This window comes from Adiantum capillus-veneris, chromosome 14 (genome assembly GCF_014529385.1).
Source record: "Adiantum capillus-veneris isolate H3 chromosome 14, ASM1452938v2, whole genome shotgun sequence".
Taxonomy (NCBI): domain Eukaryota; kingdom Viridiplantae; phylum Streptophyta; class Polypodiopsida; order Polypodiales; family Pteridaceae; genus Adiantum; species Adiantum capillus-veneris.
The window spans coordinates 30,447,204-30,460,755 of record NC_140944.1 but is presented as its reverse complement, the minus strand read 5'-3'; the positions used below and the strand labels follow the sequence as shown (position 1 = coordinate 30,460,755).

At 45.3% G+C, this 13,552-nt stretch overlaps 1 protein-coding gene across 1 annotated transcript in view; it reads right to left on the bottom strand.

Moving 5' to 3' along the window:
* The window catches only part of LOC147442162 (protein DJ-1 homolog A-like), a 44,850-nt gene extending 32,894 nt beyond the window's left edge, over positions 1 to 11,956 (bottom strand). The window contains exon 1 of the mRNA XM_086528446.1: positions 11,754 to 11,956. Within this exon, the coding sequence (XP_086384572.1) occupies positions 11,754 to 11,915 (162 nt within the window). The 5' untranslated portion in view covers positions 11,916 to 11,956. The remainder of the gene's footprint in view (positions 1 to 11,753) is intronic.
* Between the last annotated feature and the right edge of the window lie 1,596 nt (positions 11,957 to 13,552).

Here is a 13,552-nt window from a genome sequence, read left to right as displayed (position 1 = left end):
GCTGCATGAAAGCATCAAATAGCTGCATCATTTGTACTTGCGACATAGCCATCTTCTCAGGCACAGTTTTCCACCTCGGCTCGCTTCGCATCAGGTTCACCAAAGATGTCGAGTTTAATATGTGCGGTTAGTGAGCCGGGATCAACACCAGGTTGCTTGTTGTGGGAAAGGATGTGCGAAAAGACCCAAACAACGCTTTCGAACTAGTTTTTAAGTGCTAATAACTTATAAATTTCAACATACAGTCTTATTAGAAATGGGTTTTAGTTTACTGCTACCTTTCTGCTTAAACAAGAGCGGAAGCGAGTAGAACGGCCCTTTGCCAACAGATCAACACAAGGTTGCTTGCTGTGGAAAAAGATGTGAGAAAAGACCCAAACAACGCTTTTGAACTATTTTTTTAACTATTGATAACTTATAATTTCCACATACAGTCTAATTACAATCGGATTTTAGTTTACTACTGCCTTTCTGCAGAGCGAGTAGAATGGCCCTTTGCCAAGAGAGCGCGAGAGACTCTTAAACTCGCCTTGCTCTCTTCTCTACGCAAGCCACAGAAAAACCTGCAATTCTCTTTATGTTTGTCGTGCCAAGCCTTGTCGTGCCAATCCTTTTGGTCTTTTGTTTTACAGTGATAACAACTTTTACAAATCTTTAAAAAAAAGTAACGCTGCCTTCAGATCAAAGCTTCTCTGCTCAACTCCGATTTCCATGCAATAGCTTTGCTCATCGCTCTCTATTCTCCAGCGCTCGTCAATTTTTCATGCTCTGGTCGGCTCTATTCACCCTTTGCTGCTCGCTTTCTTGCAACTATTTGCGTTCTACCCTTACAAGCTCTCATTCTTTGCAAAGCTGCTTGTTGGCCCTCTAAAATCTTGTGTGGCGAAGGCAATGTCAAAGTTGCACGCCCATCAATGCAATTACAGCCATTCATGATTGCGATATTGGTGCTTTGATCCAAGAAGTACCCATCTAGCACTAACATGAAGGGTGCACAAGAAAAATATCGCCCCACCTCCACTATGATCTCTATCTTCTTCTCCACTCCCCACGACAGCTTCCTTTTTTTTTATATACCGCTGCGCGTCCCTTCTTATTAACTGCAACTCGTGGTTTTTTGTTTTAAAAAACCTTCTCCTCGTCTTCCAAACTGCCACTCGTCGGTCCTCTATCGCTTATCCTTCTGCAATGCCGCTCGTCGGCCCTTTCCTCCTCAAATGCCCCTCTCCCTTGCTTCTTGCTTTTTTCTCTCTCGGTGCGCTGCTCCTTTTTGTAATAGCGTTGTTGATCCCCTTCAACCTCCTTGCTTGCTCATCCAATCATCTCCCTCACTTTGACAATCTGGTGGAGTGGCAATTCCTGAAGATTGGACCAACTTGCAGATCCTAGCTGAGGGGCCTAAACCCTAAAACATAGAAGCAGAAGAAGCAAAGACCAACTTAGTGAAGACGACCGAGGGGCAAAGGGTTAGGATTAAAAATCCAAACCCTACCGTATTGCAATACACTGGCCGAGGGGCCTAAACCCTAAATAAAGCAGAGCACACACACGCACAGACAATTTGCGTAAAGATGATGACATAGTAGTGCTATACGGACCTACCCGCAATTTGAGGAAGTTGGCTGCTGACATGGCAGCGTTGTACAGACAGCCATCATGGCGTGAGTTTTGGACCATATGGTATTAGAAGCATTGATTTTCATGTGAAATGCTTTTAGGGGCCAAGAGCCTTTAAATATGTGCCAAGGGCTCACTCTCTTGCATCCCAGTTGCAGAGAAGCAGAGTAGAGTCCCTCAGACAGTGTACCTTGGTGAAGCAATATAAAGAAATACCGAAAGGGCGCCAAGGTTTGGGGCCATTTCCATCTAAGACCAGAACTCTGCCACTCTGCGTCTCTCGCGTGGATTCTCTCTCTCTCTCTTTCAGTTCAATTGTTTGAAGAGCTAAAAATTTGTTCCAATCTGTTCTTTTCAGTTGACACGTGGTGTCATCCCGTTACACTAACACCACCGGTGGTACAAACCCCAGGATTACTCTTCAAGGATAAAGTGATTCCGATTGAAGTGGAAATCCAAAGGCGGAGTATCATGCTGCTTGCAGTGCTACATGTGAGTTTGTTTGGTTTGATGTAGACGCTTTTCCGGCGGTACGAGCCATGTATTTGCACACCCGATAAGCTGGTATGAGGAAGATCCTTGTTCCTAGGTCACTGTGGGATCAAATTGTTGGTTTGATGCAATTTCTGCCATGTTTTTAGTCTATGGTTGATGTGGAGTATTTTTCTAGAGGGCCCCCCAAATACTTCATTGAGTCATGAAGTATTTTTTTAGAATTAATTGGGCATTTGCGAGAGGTCCCTCCTGTCAAAGTCGACAATGCGGAAGCGTCGAGACCAAGAGGAGTGAGCAAAGAGAGTCTCTCCTGAACCAATCAACCTTGGCAATGAATAATTGAATGTGTATACAATGGAGGCAAGCGGTTGCTTATATAGCAATCGATCTCCTCTGTCAAATCTTTATTACCGTAATCTCTGTCCAGCTTGCCTTTATCCTTGTCTTCCTGTGAGTTCATGCTTCTGCCTTTGGCTTCAAACTCTCGAGCCAAACAAAGCGTCGAATCACAATCATGACTGTGGTCGTACCTCCCGGGTACCGAGGCAGCTAACTAAGTACTGGTACTGCCATCCGTGTCCAGCTGACCTTTGCCGTTGTTCTCTAGCAAACTTTGGATTTGCTTTTGACTTCACAAACTTGAGCAAAACAATTTACCGGGTTCCTTGAGAATTGTGCCGGTGCACACACCGCTAAAGGGATGGTTGACGATTTGTTATCCATAGCCACTTGTTGCTTTTGGTCATCGTCGTCGCGGGTACCCAAGCAAGGAGAGGCCATTGTTGAAGTTGCAAAAACTGGTAATCTGGTACCTTCTCGCACTCCAAAGTGGTTGCACGAACCAAGCCGCAAGATACCCAAGCCACAAGAACTCCAATTTGTCCCTCTCTTCTGCTACTGTCAAGCTGCTCCGCACCGAGACAGTGTCAGAACTCTAACACCCTCTCTTCACCTTTGCCTTGTCATCTCGCCTCACCGCGCAATCGGTCACCCAAGGACAACCACCCATGCCCGCTGGAAACAACGTTTTAAAACGCTAGCAAAAGGGGTGGCAATGTGGGATGGCGTTGCAAAAGCAGTGTCTTGAAGCGCAGCAGGTCAGAGGCGGGCAACGCTGCACAAGCGGGGTAGCGTATTGAAACGCACGGCGGGTGCAGGGCCCAGGCATCAACGTAGAGAGCGCCAGCAAGAGCGTTTCAAAACGCTGGAACCAGAGGGAAGTGGGATAGGACACAGTCGTAGAGGACGTTTCAAAACACCAACGCGGGGGAGCTTTTGGCGCCGGGATTGGAAAGCGGTTTAGAACGCAAAGGACTGCTTCATTTTGGGCAGCGACAACAAGATGGAGTAATACGCAGGCTCTTCTCTGCATGGGACAGCTTCTTTTCCTCCAAGGCCTTCAAGCGACATAGAGCTCCACCAAGGGCTCTGATACCATGTCAAAGTCGACGATGCCGAAGCATAGAGACCAAGGGGGGAGAGAGAGAGAGAGAGAGAGAGAGAGAGAGAGAGAGAGAGAGAGAGAGAGAAGAAGAAGAAGAAGAAGAAGAAGAAGAAGAAGAAGGAGAGTTTTAACGTCGTAGGAAACTATCAGAGAGAAATGAAATGAAATGAAATGATATATTAACATCTTCAAAAGGCCAAAATGACCTATGAGACCATCAGATACAAAGTGGTGAATCTAATACAATGCCTGAAGTACAAGTATGTGAAAAATGAAAAATGAAGTGTGAAATGTGAAATGTGAAATAGGCCCTCAATGACACTCTGGGTGTCGTGCTAGAATGCCTCTGATCCTCTGTTGGAGTCTCCGTCGATGGAGTGTGCTCCTGTGTCTCAGTAGTGGTCGTCTCGATCTCCCGAGCTCAGTCGCCCTGTCAATGAGAGAGAGAGAGAGAGAGAGAGAGAGAGAGAGAGAGAGAGAGAGAGAGAGAGAGATATGAAATGTTATATTAACGTCTTCAAAAGGCCAAAGTGACCTATGAGACCAGAAAGTTACAATGTGGTGGATCTGATACAAAGTCAGAGTAACAAGATGACAAAATGACATAATGACAAAATAAAATACTATGGAATCCTAAACTGCTAGGTGTTAACTAAGCAGCTAAACAGCTAGCTGGGATAGCTAGATCACAAGAGATCCAGCATCGGTCGCTTGCAGATCTCATCAATCTCCTCCATGGTAGTAGTCTGACCATGGCGGATCTCATCAATCTCCTCCATGGTCAGTAGTCTGACCGGGCGTCGTGCATGTCAAGCCAAAGTGATCCGAATCCTCTGATGCAACCTCCGTCGATGCTGTGCAGTCCTCCGCAGTCGTGGGTGTCTGGATCTCCCAAGCTCAAGTCGCTCGGTCGATCAGTGTGCCTCTGGCGTGAGGCGACTCGCTCCGATGTGGTAGTAACTCCTCCGGGTGTCCAGTGGAAGCTCTAAAGAAGTCTACGATCTGTCTCTGAGACTAGCTAGCCTCTCCTCTCATCAGGCCCTCTCTGTGTCTACGTAGCTCGAGTAAAAACAAGCCCAGGCATCTCTATTTTGTGACTCTAGAGAATGGTCCAAAGCCCTCTCTGATTCGAGCCAAAGTGATCCGAATCCTTCGATGCAGCCTCCGTCGATGCTGTGTAGTCCTCCGTAGTCGTGGGCGTCTGGATTTCCCCAACTCAAGTCGCTCGGTCGATCAGTGTGCCTCTGGCATGAGACGACTCGCTCCGCTGAGGTAGTAACTCCTTCGGGTGTCCAGTGGCAGCTCTAAATAAGTCTGTGATCTGTCTCTGAGACTGGCTAGCCTCTCCTCTCATCAGGCCCTCTCTGTGTTTGCGCAGCTCGAGCAAAAACAAGCCCAGGCATCTCTGATCCTCGTACCGCATGACTCTAGAGAATGGTCCAAAGCCCTCTCTGAACAAGCAATGGAAGCGGCCTCGTATCTCGTAGTAGACGGGGCAGTGGCATGTGTAGTGCAACTCTGTCTCAGGCTCGATGTCACACAAGGGGCATGTCCTAGCCTCTGCTGGTACTCCACTGTACCTTCCAATCTCGATCTGCAGCAACTGGTGTGAAGATGTGCGTATCTGGCCAATAGCACATCGTACCCCATGAGACAAGTTGGTGTCCATGTATCTGGGCCTCATCACAAACCCATCTTCCGTAAGCTGGAGGAGATGCTCTCTGTAGAAAGTCATCTTCGTGCCCAGCTCCTATGCTGGCTGTATCCATGTCCTCTTGGTGTCTAGCTGAGTCAAGTCCTTGTGGATGAGCTTGGTGATCTTGGACTGTGTAAGAGTTAGAGAGGGCGCATCCAATGAGTCCTGGAATGGAGGCAATCTGTCTATGCTGAACCCATGCGCCTGAAACCATGATGTCATCTCCCCATACCTGCATGTTGTATCTCCCTGCATGGCTAACTGTCGAGAGGACTCAAGTGCAAGGCGGGGATATCTGTCTCTCGGAAGTTCCCACATGCGGTGTATGAAGGAGACAGATTTGGTGAGCGCCTCAACCACTAGTGGGGGGGCAGCTAGCTCTGCTCGTACAATAGCACGTGGTACTGAAGCCTTGGCTCTAATGAGCCGCAAGATAATAGAGACCAGAGGCTTCTCCATGTCCCCCCATGCATCACTACGGCCTGTCCTCCCGTGATGATCCAGTGAAGGTCCCCAAATCTCAGCTCCATAAAGCAATGCAGAAGCCACCAAAGTGTCAAAGAGCCAGAGCTTCGTCTGAGGCTCCTGAAACTGAACCTGTGAACACATCCTTTTCAATCTACCGAATGCTGCATGGGCTCTAGTCAATCTAGTCTCTGCTGCTCTCCTCAATGAAAATGCTGACCCACGAAAACCACTCCAAGGTAAGTGTAAGCATTTGTATACTCCACCGTCTCCTGGCCGTAAGTGAATGCGGTGCTGACCTCCTAATCGACTGTGGGGAGGTATTAAATACCATGACCTTGGTTTTACCAAGGTTGACGGACAAACCACTTTCCTAGGCAAACCTATGCAAAGCATCCAAGTGGCGTTGCATCCCCTCCGGAGAGTCGGAGATCAACACAATATCATCAGCATATAACAATAGTGGAATCCATGTCCCTGCCAACTGTGCACCTCTATCACCATCTCTCTCAATGTAGTCAGAAACCTCATCCACATACATACCAAATAGAGTAGGAGAGAGCGGGCAACCCTGCTTCACCCCAATAGTGGAGTAAACTGGTGTGGATATACCCTCAGGGTTGCGTACATGCCCCACTACTGAACTGTATACTGCCATGACCCCGCAAATGAGCTCTATGGGTACTCCCATCTGCTGTAATCTAGCTCTGGCACTGTGTCATGCTTGGCGGTGTGAGCGGGATGGAAACACACAGAACGCCTCTATAATGACCTGACACACTATCTTGGAAGGATATACACACAGACTATGGGGCACCACTCGGCTTACACAACCCACCTGGCCGAGACAGGGAACACACCGATAGAGTGAGAGGAGAGAGACTATCCACTTGCCCACTCCACACAGAGACACACACACACACACCCAAAAAACTCAGCTCAAAAGAGGAGATCTTCTGATATTTAGATACAAATGAGCTTGGGCCAACACCAAGGGGGCAAATAGCTCCACAGTATAGGTAAAATAAGCCAAATACAATCACAAACTGGAGCAGAAGCTTCGCTCATAGGAGAAACTTACACAGTCAAAACAGAAGAAAAACAATGAGGAATTTGGCAAAATGGACAGCGCCATCGCGTCCGGAACGGCCCAAAACCCTAGTCTACAATGTCAAAGTGCTCAAATCCAACCTCGGATGAGTAGTTTTTGACCAAAACAAGCTCCAAAAACACCAAAAAACACAGTTGCGACTGTTCCTCCTCTTCTCTCCACTCTTTTTCTGGTCTTCTCTCTTGTTTTTCAGTTCCCACACTTAGCTTTATTATTTGGGCACCCTTGGCCTTTTAGTTGACCTCAAACGGACCCCAAATAGGCCAAAAACTGACCTCGCAGTACATAGTTGTCACCCTTTTGCATCATCCGCACACCTGGCACTCAGCTTTTTTCAATAATGCATCCCGTAACCACGTGAAGTGGCTCCAAAAGATGGTCCTCATGATTACCTTTCTGCATAATTATCACAAGGAAACACCCACGTTGTGTCCGTACTCATCCACGTGCAAATATTGACCCCATTCGACCTCCTGACGCCACTCGATGCCATCTGACGCACCTGCTTACCTCATGTCGTCGCCCCGCGGATAGCTTCCTCGCGAAGTTTTACGCGCTGCCAACTCCTCATTATTATAGGAAAAACACACTGGTACTGGTAATAGTGAAAATCGATGCACTATGTACATGCTGTTCTACATGTACACATGTGGGCCCCACGTAACTACCTGGCTCTGGAAAATGGCCAATCCTTTATTTGATGCACCATGCATGTGTATGTACATATGCGCAAGTACTTGCTCCAAAAAACTCCTGATATAATTTGCCCATCCCCTAGCCTGCTAGATCATTCATGATCAGCAGCAGCAAAAAGAGATATGAGACTTGCCTCATCACAGGTCTCCTCATCCCTCACCAACATTACTTGTTCTGTAGACAGCTCATCTTGCTCCACCATCATTAACCTGGCATGATATAATTTAAGACGCAATCCATTTACCCTTGACTTATGTAGAATCCCATCCAGGTTAGCCAGCTGATATGTACCATTTGGAAAACACTCCACTATCTTGAAAGGGCCTTCCCACTTAATTTGAAACTTCTTTTGGAAGGTGTTGTTTAGCTTACTGTTGTAGCGCAAACCAAGTCATGTTTCTTGATACCCTTACTTTTGACCTTTTCATTTATCTTTGCCAAAGCCTTATCCTGCATCTGTCCATAATGTTCCAATGCACTCATCCTATCCAACTGAACCTCTTGTAACTGTAAGAGTCTCTCTTTGAATGCATCACTAGGCGGCCCAAGCAACTTTTCTAGCATCTTTACTGCAGGCAACTCTACCTCCACAGGCAATAATGCTTCCTTTCCATACACCAAATGAAATGGAGTAAACCATGTACCTGTCTTCACCAAAGTACGGTAAGCCCATAATGCACTAGGCAATTCCAAATCCCAATTCTTTCCTTGGTGCTCTGTCACTTTCGAAAGGATTTGTACCAACTCCCCATTGAACCTTTCATTTAGGCCATTACACTGTGGGTAATAAGGAGTGGTATACTAGTGCTTAATCTTCATCTTCGCGCATAAGAAGTCTAGCAGTTTAGCTCTAAATCCTTGCCCCTTATCTGAAAGTAGCTCTAGTGGCACCCCAAACTTGCAACATATTTCATCGTACACAAATTTTGCCACATCCTTTGCAGTGATCTGTTTTACTGCGATAGCCTCTGCCCATCTAGAGACATAGTCCACTGCAATCAAAATATAGCTTTTGCCCCTGCTTGTGATAGGTAACGGGCCTATTACATCAATCCCCCACTTTTCAAACACATCAAATGCCATAATGGTTTTTCGTAGCTCTGGCTTCAACACTCTCTTCCCAAATGCTTGACACCTATTGCAAGACCTACACCAATGGTGAACATCCTTGTGCAAACTAGGCCATACATACCCCTCTTGCAAGATCTTATGCAAGGTGATCTTTAGAGCAAAATGGCCGCCGCATGCGCCTTCATGATTCTCTTCCAACACTCTATAAAGCTCCTCCCGCCAAGGTACACGTCTCAAGACGAGATCAACCCCTTTCATGTATAAGACATCACCAATCAATTTGTACCTGTATGCTCTACGCACAAAACCATACTTCTTAAACTTCTGAATCTCCTTTGGAATGATTCATGTTAGCAAAAACTCCTCTTCTTGAGCCAAACTTTCCCGGCCATGATAAAGAGGTAAAGTGGTCCTCAACACAAATAGCTCCCCAATCATGCTTTGAGCTGCTTCATGCGCCTCTTCATTTAGAGCACGTTCAATGTGTCTGATGCTTCATGCTTCAAACCTTTTTAACAGGCCTTTAATTTTGAAACACATTTCCTTCAATGAGGTGTTCTTACTCTTTCATACACCCAACACTTGCTTCACCACTACAAGGCATCACCTTTTATGCTCAACCTTCGAACCCCATGCTTCAAACAAATGTGTAATCCGGCTTCCAAAGTAGCATATTCAACCTCATTGTTACTATGAGCATCCAATTTGAACCCTCTCTTGCACACTAGCTTCCCCTCTGGATCGTAGAGTGCTATACCCCCTGAAGCTACATCATGGCTCTTTCTGTATGAGCCATCAAAAAACAAAACATGTGCATTGCTGATCTGTGGCACTTCTTCAACTACCTTTCTCATTGCCTCTTCCTTAACAAGAAGAGGATTCTCCTTGTAAGTCAACAAATCAGCTAGGGTAGCTCTTGTACTGTCTTCCACTAGAAAAGAGAACTCAAACTCTTGCAGCTCAATTACTCATTTCTTCACCACATTTGACATGTTAGTGCCATTAATTAACTGTGGCAAAAAAGCATAACTTGTCAAGAAAACAAAAGGTCGTGGTAGCAAGTAATGACGAAATCGTCGACAAGCAAATATTACACTGGCCATCACTAGCTCTACTTCCGAGAACTTTCTCTCTGCTACCAACTTCACTCGACTTGCACAATACACTGGCCTCATATAATGACTGCCCTTCCCCTTTTACAATAGCATGGCTCCAATGGCATCATCCCCTACTGATGGATTTATATAAAACACTTTCTCCCAATCAGGAGCCTGCATGGCTAACAACACCTCTTTCACCTCTTGAAACACTTCTTCACACTTGTCATCCCATTGCAATGAATCATGCTTTGCCACTTGTTGTAATGGATAAAGAAGCTGTGAAGACAATGGAATAAACCGTGCCATGTACTTCACTTTGTGTATAAAGGTTGCCAATTGCTTTGTACTCGTAGGTGAAGGAAGAAGAATAATAGACTTAACCTTGTCAGGATCAACCTCAATGCCATTTTCTGACACCATGTGGCCCAATAACTTCACCCTTGGCTGTGCTAGATGACATTTCTTTGGATATAGTTATCCTCCACATTCATCATATCGAGCCAATACCATCTGCAACTTCTCATGGTGTTCAACCCTACTACTGTAGACACAGAAGTCATCCATAAAAGCTTTAACACAACTACCAATGAATGGTGCCAATACCCAATTTGCTCTCTCTTGATAGAAATATGGTCCATTTGACAATTTTCTCCTTTTATTAGTGCGCACACACCCACACACACCCGAGAGAGAGAGAGAGAGAGAGAGAGAGAGAGAGAGAGAGAGAGAGTCTCATGAACTAATCAACCTTGGCAATGAATAACTGAATGTGTATACAATGGAGGCAAGGGGTTGCTTATATAGCAATCCCAGCAAATTGCCCTACCCAAGACTTTGACAGATAAGTGAAATAAATACCTAAAAGCCAAACTAAATAATGGGATTACATTGGGCAGTTCACTTGAGATGCCTAAACTTTAACACCTCCCTGCGAGAGCACGGGACAAAGAGAGAGGAGAAGTGAAGGGAGAAATGCAAGAGAGACAGAGAGTATTCATCAAGCCCAACAAGGGCAACTCTCTCTAAAAGAGTGGGCACAACTGCTCTCTAATCAAGATGCAAGATTGGGGACACCTGTGTTGCCCAAAATCTTTAGACTTTTCATGGATGTGAGAGCGACATGACCGCAAGCTGAACAAAAGTAAAGACATTGCACCGATTGCATGTTGTTTGTCAACTCAAGCCTGTAGAAAGCCTAACCATTGAACCAGGAGCATACCATTCACCACAATAGAGGGCCAAGTCCATTAATGATCGAAGATGCATGATGTATTGATATTGGTTCTCCAAAATTTTAGCTACTACCATCCAACCTCATAGATAGACATCTGCTGATATCTCCTAAATATCTCATCTCTCTCAATACCCCAAGGATATTTGAGCAATCCCCAAGTCCCATGACCGTCCGGAAACAGAAAATGCTAAAGCAATTGCTGGATTTGTCAGATCCAAGATCATGTAAGCACCATGAACACCCTGGAAGCGATTGGTCATTTGAATGAAGCACACCAAAAAAAAAAACCAAGCACTAGATAAGCCAAAAATTGAAAACGTAACAAATGTACAATGATGTCCCTGTAGACAAAAACACAATCACACAGCTGCAAAGAATTGTCAATGCAAAAGTTCTAACAACCAAGAATGGAGCAAAACATTGGATATCATTGTCTCTTTCAAGAGAGGATTAGGACTATTACAATAGGTCATGTAAGTATGAGGATCAACAATGCCTCATGCTCTTGTTGCTGAACCTCCATAGTCCAGAGATCAAAGCACGCTGAACCATCTTGCCAAAGAGCTAGGATAAACTCCTTCAGCTCCTACAATCCTCTCCTACATTAATTGATGCGGGAGAGAACGAGCTGATCAAGCTACATCAGCTGCATAGTTGCACCCTGTAGTTTCTAATCCTAATCCTAGGATTTCTATCTTTGTCATACTTGATGATGCAGCACTGCAACAGCTGTGCTGTACTTTGGGCTGCCGGCGCCAAGGTGCCCTTAACACTCTCTCTCTCTCTCTCTCTCTCTCTCTCTCTCTCTCTCTCTCTCTGCATACTTTCTTTGACGGAGGAGCTGCTGTCGCCGCTAAAGAGGCCATTGCAACTGATGCAAAAGCAAAGGACCGTCTGCTGAGGTTGCGATTGCACGATCGTAGCACAGGGGAAATGAAGAAACTTGAAGGTAATCTACTAGCGCCCATCACCGCTCTTACCGCCATTTCTACTATGGAATCTGGATACAATGCCACTTGGCAGTCCAAGACACTAACACTAGCCATTAAATGAGGGGCGGTGAGGGGATCGACAATCGAGGTCGACGGGCAAAATCTTGAGGCAGGATAAACCCACCCGGGAAGTGCAAAAATTGTAAAGAGATCCATGGTCGTAGTTGACGGGCAGATTTTCAAGGCAAGGTAAACTCGAACAATGCAAAAATCGAGGCAAATATGGAGGCTCCCCATCGCCTTGCTGCCTAATTTTTGAACCCACATCTTCACATCGGGTTATATGGGCTAACCACCTCACTCACACACACATCATGTACCTTCTCGTGTGTTTATAATGTTATATATTGAGCCAACATGCACTGCCTAGATTTTGGAGTTTAATTCGTGTCCGTGTTTAGTTTTAACACGACATTTGTGGCTACGATTGGCTCGAATTTCGTGCACGGACTTCTCCACCGTGGATCCTCTCACCCCCTTCATTCAATGCCGGTGTTACTTAGTGTTGAGGCTTGGCAGTGAGGGCCTCACATTCAAGAAAGGGGCTATCCATGGATCTCCTCTCATTGAAGGAAGGGGCTCCGCATGGTTAATGAGATATTGATCAGGAAAACAAATCTAGGAATAACAAGTGAGAGCCTCATATTGAATGGATCATCTTGCAACAGTTGTACATGCGGAGGGCCTTCAAAACACACAAATTGCACACGTCTGACGATAAAATCAATAGATTTGCATACCTGAACGACCGTGTGCACACAGAATCCAATACAACACCGATGAGAGAGAGAGAGAGAGAGAGAGAGAGAGAGAGAGAGAGAGCATGAGGGAGAGGGGAGTGCAAGTGCGTTACACCGACACAGAGAGAGTAGAAGCGAGAGAAGAGAAGAATAACATAGAACATTGGGTGCAATCTTCCCCCCCTGCAAGAGTGAACATTTTCTTCTTGCACGTATTTATTTATAGATTTCTTGAATGCTCAAAATGAATACAAATTGTCCGCCCGGACATAAATTGACCATTGCTCATAAAGAACACTTTAATAATACAATATCAATAAACGTGTTATCTTTATGCATTTTTCATTGACTGCTTTTGCTTTTGCCACCTATCATCTGCAATAATTAAATATATTGTCATATTGCCATTTCCATTACGCATCCTCTCATTGAAGGAAGGGTTGATGGCGTATTGATCATGAAAATTGAATCAAAGAACAACAAGTAATCTCGAGAGGAAAAGTATATTCAAATCTATACCACTAGGACGAGGTTTCAACGCCTTACCAACGTGCACGTGTGTGAATTCTTGGCCTCAACACGAGTCCATAGGATTATGAATCTAGAATAATAATCTTGTGAAAAAAATTAATCACAGAGTCTCAAGATAGTTTTATCCCAATATTAGTTTATAAGATCAACGATCTGGGTTAAGTGATGGAACAACCTTTGCATCCCAACAAATCATGGCATAAGCTGATGGCTATATAGCATGAGCATGTAATGCTACTTAGCAATGAGAGAAACCGATTGAAGAGAGGGCTCCCCCTCATTTGTTTGGTCGGGCATTTACCAATGCTTTGATACATGTCAAGGCAAGGCATATAAGGACAAATTTTGAGCTATTTTCTC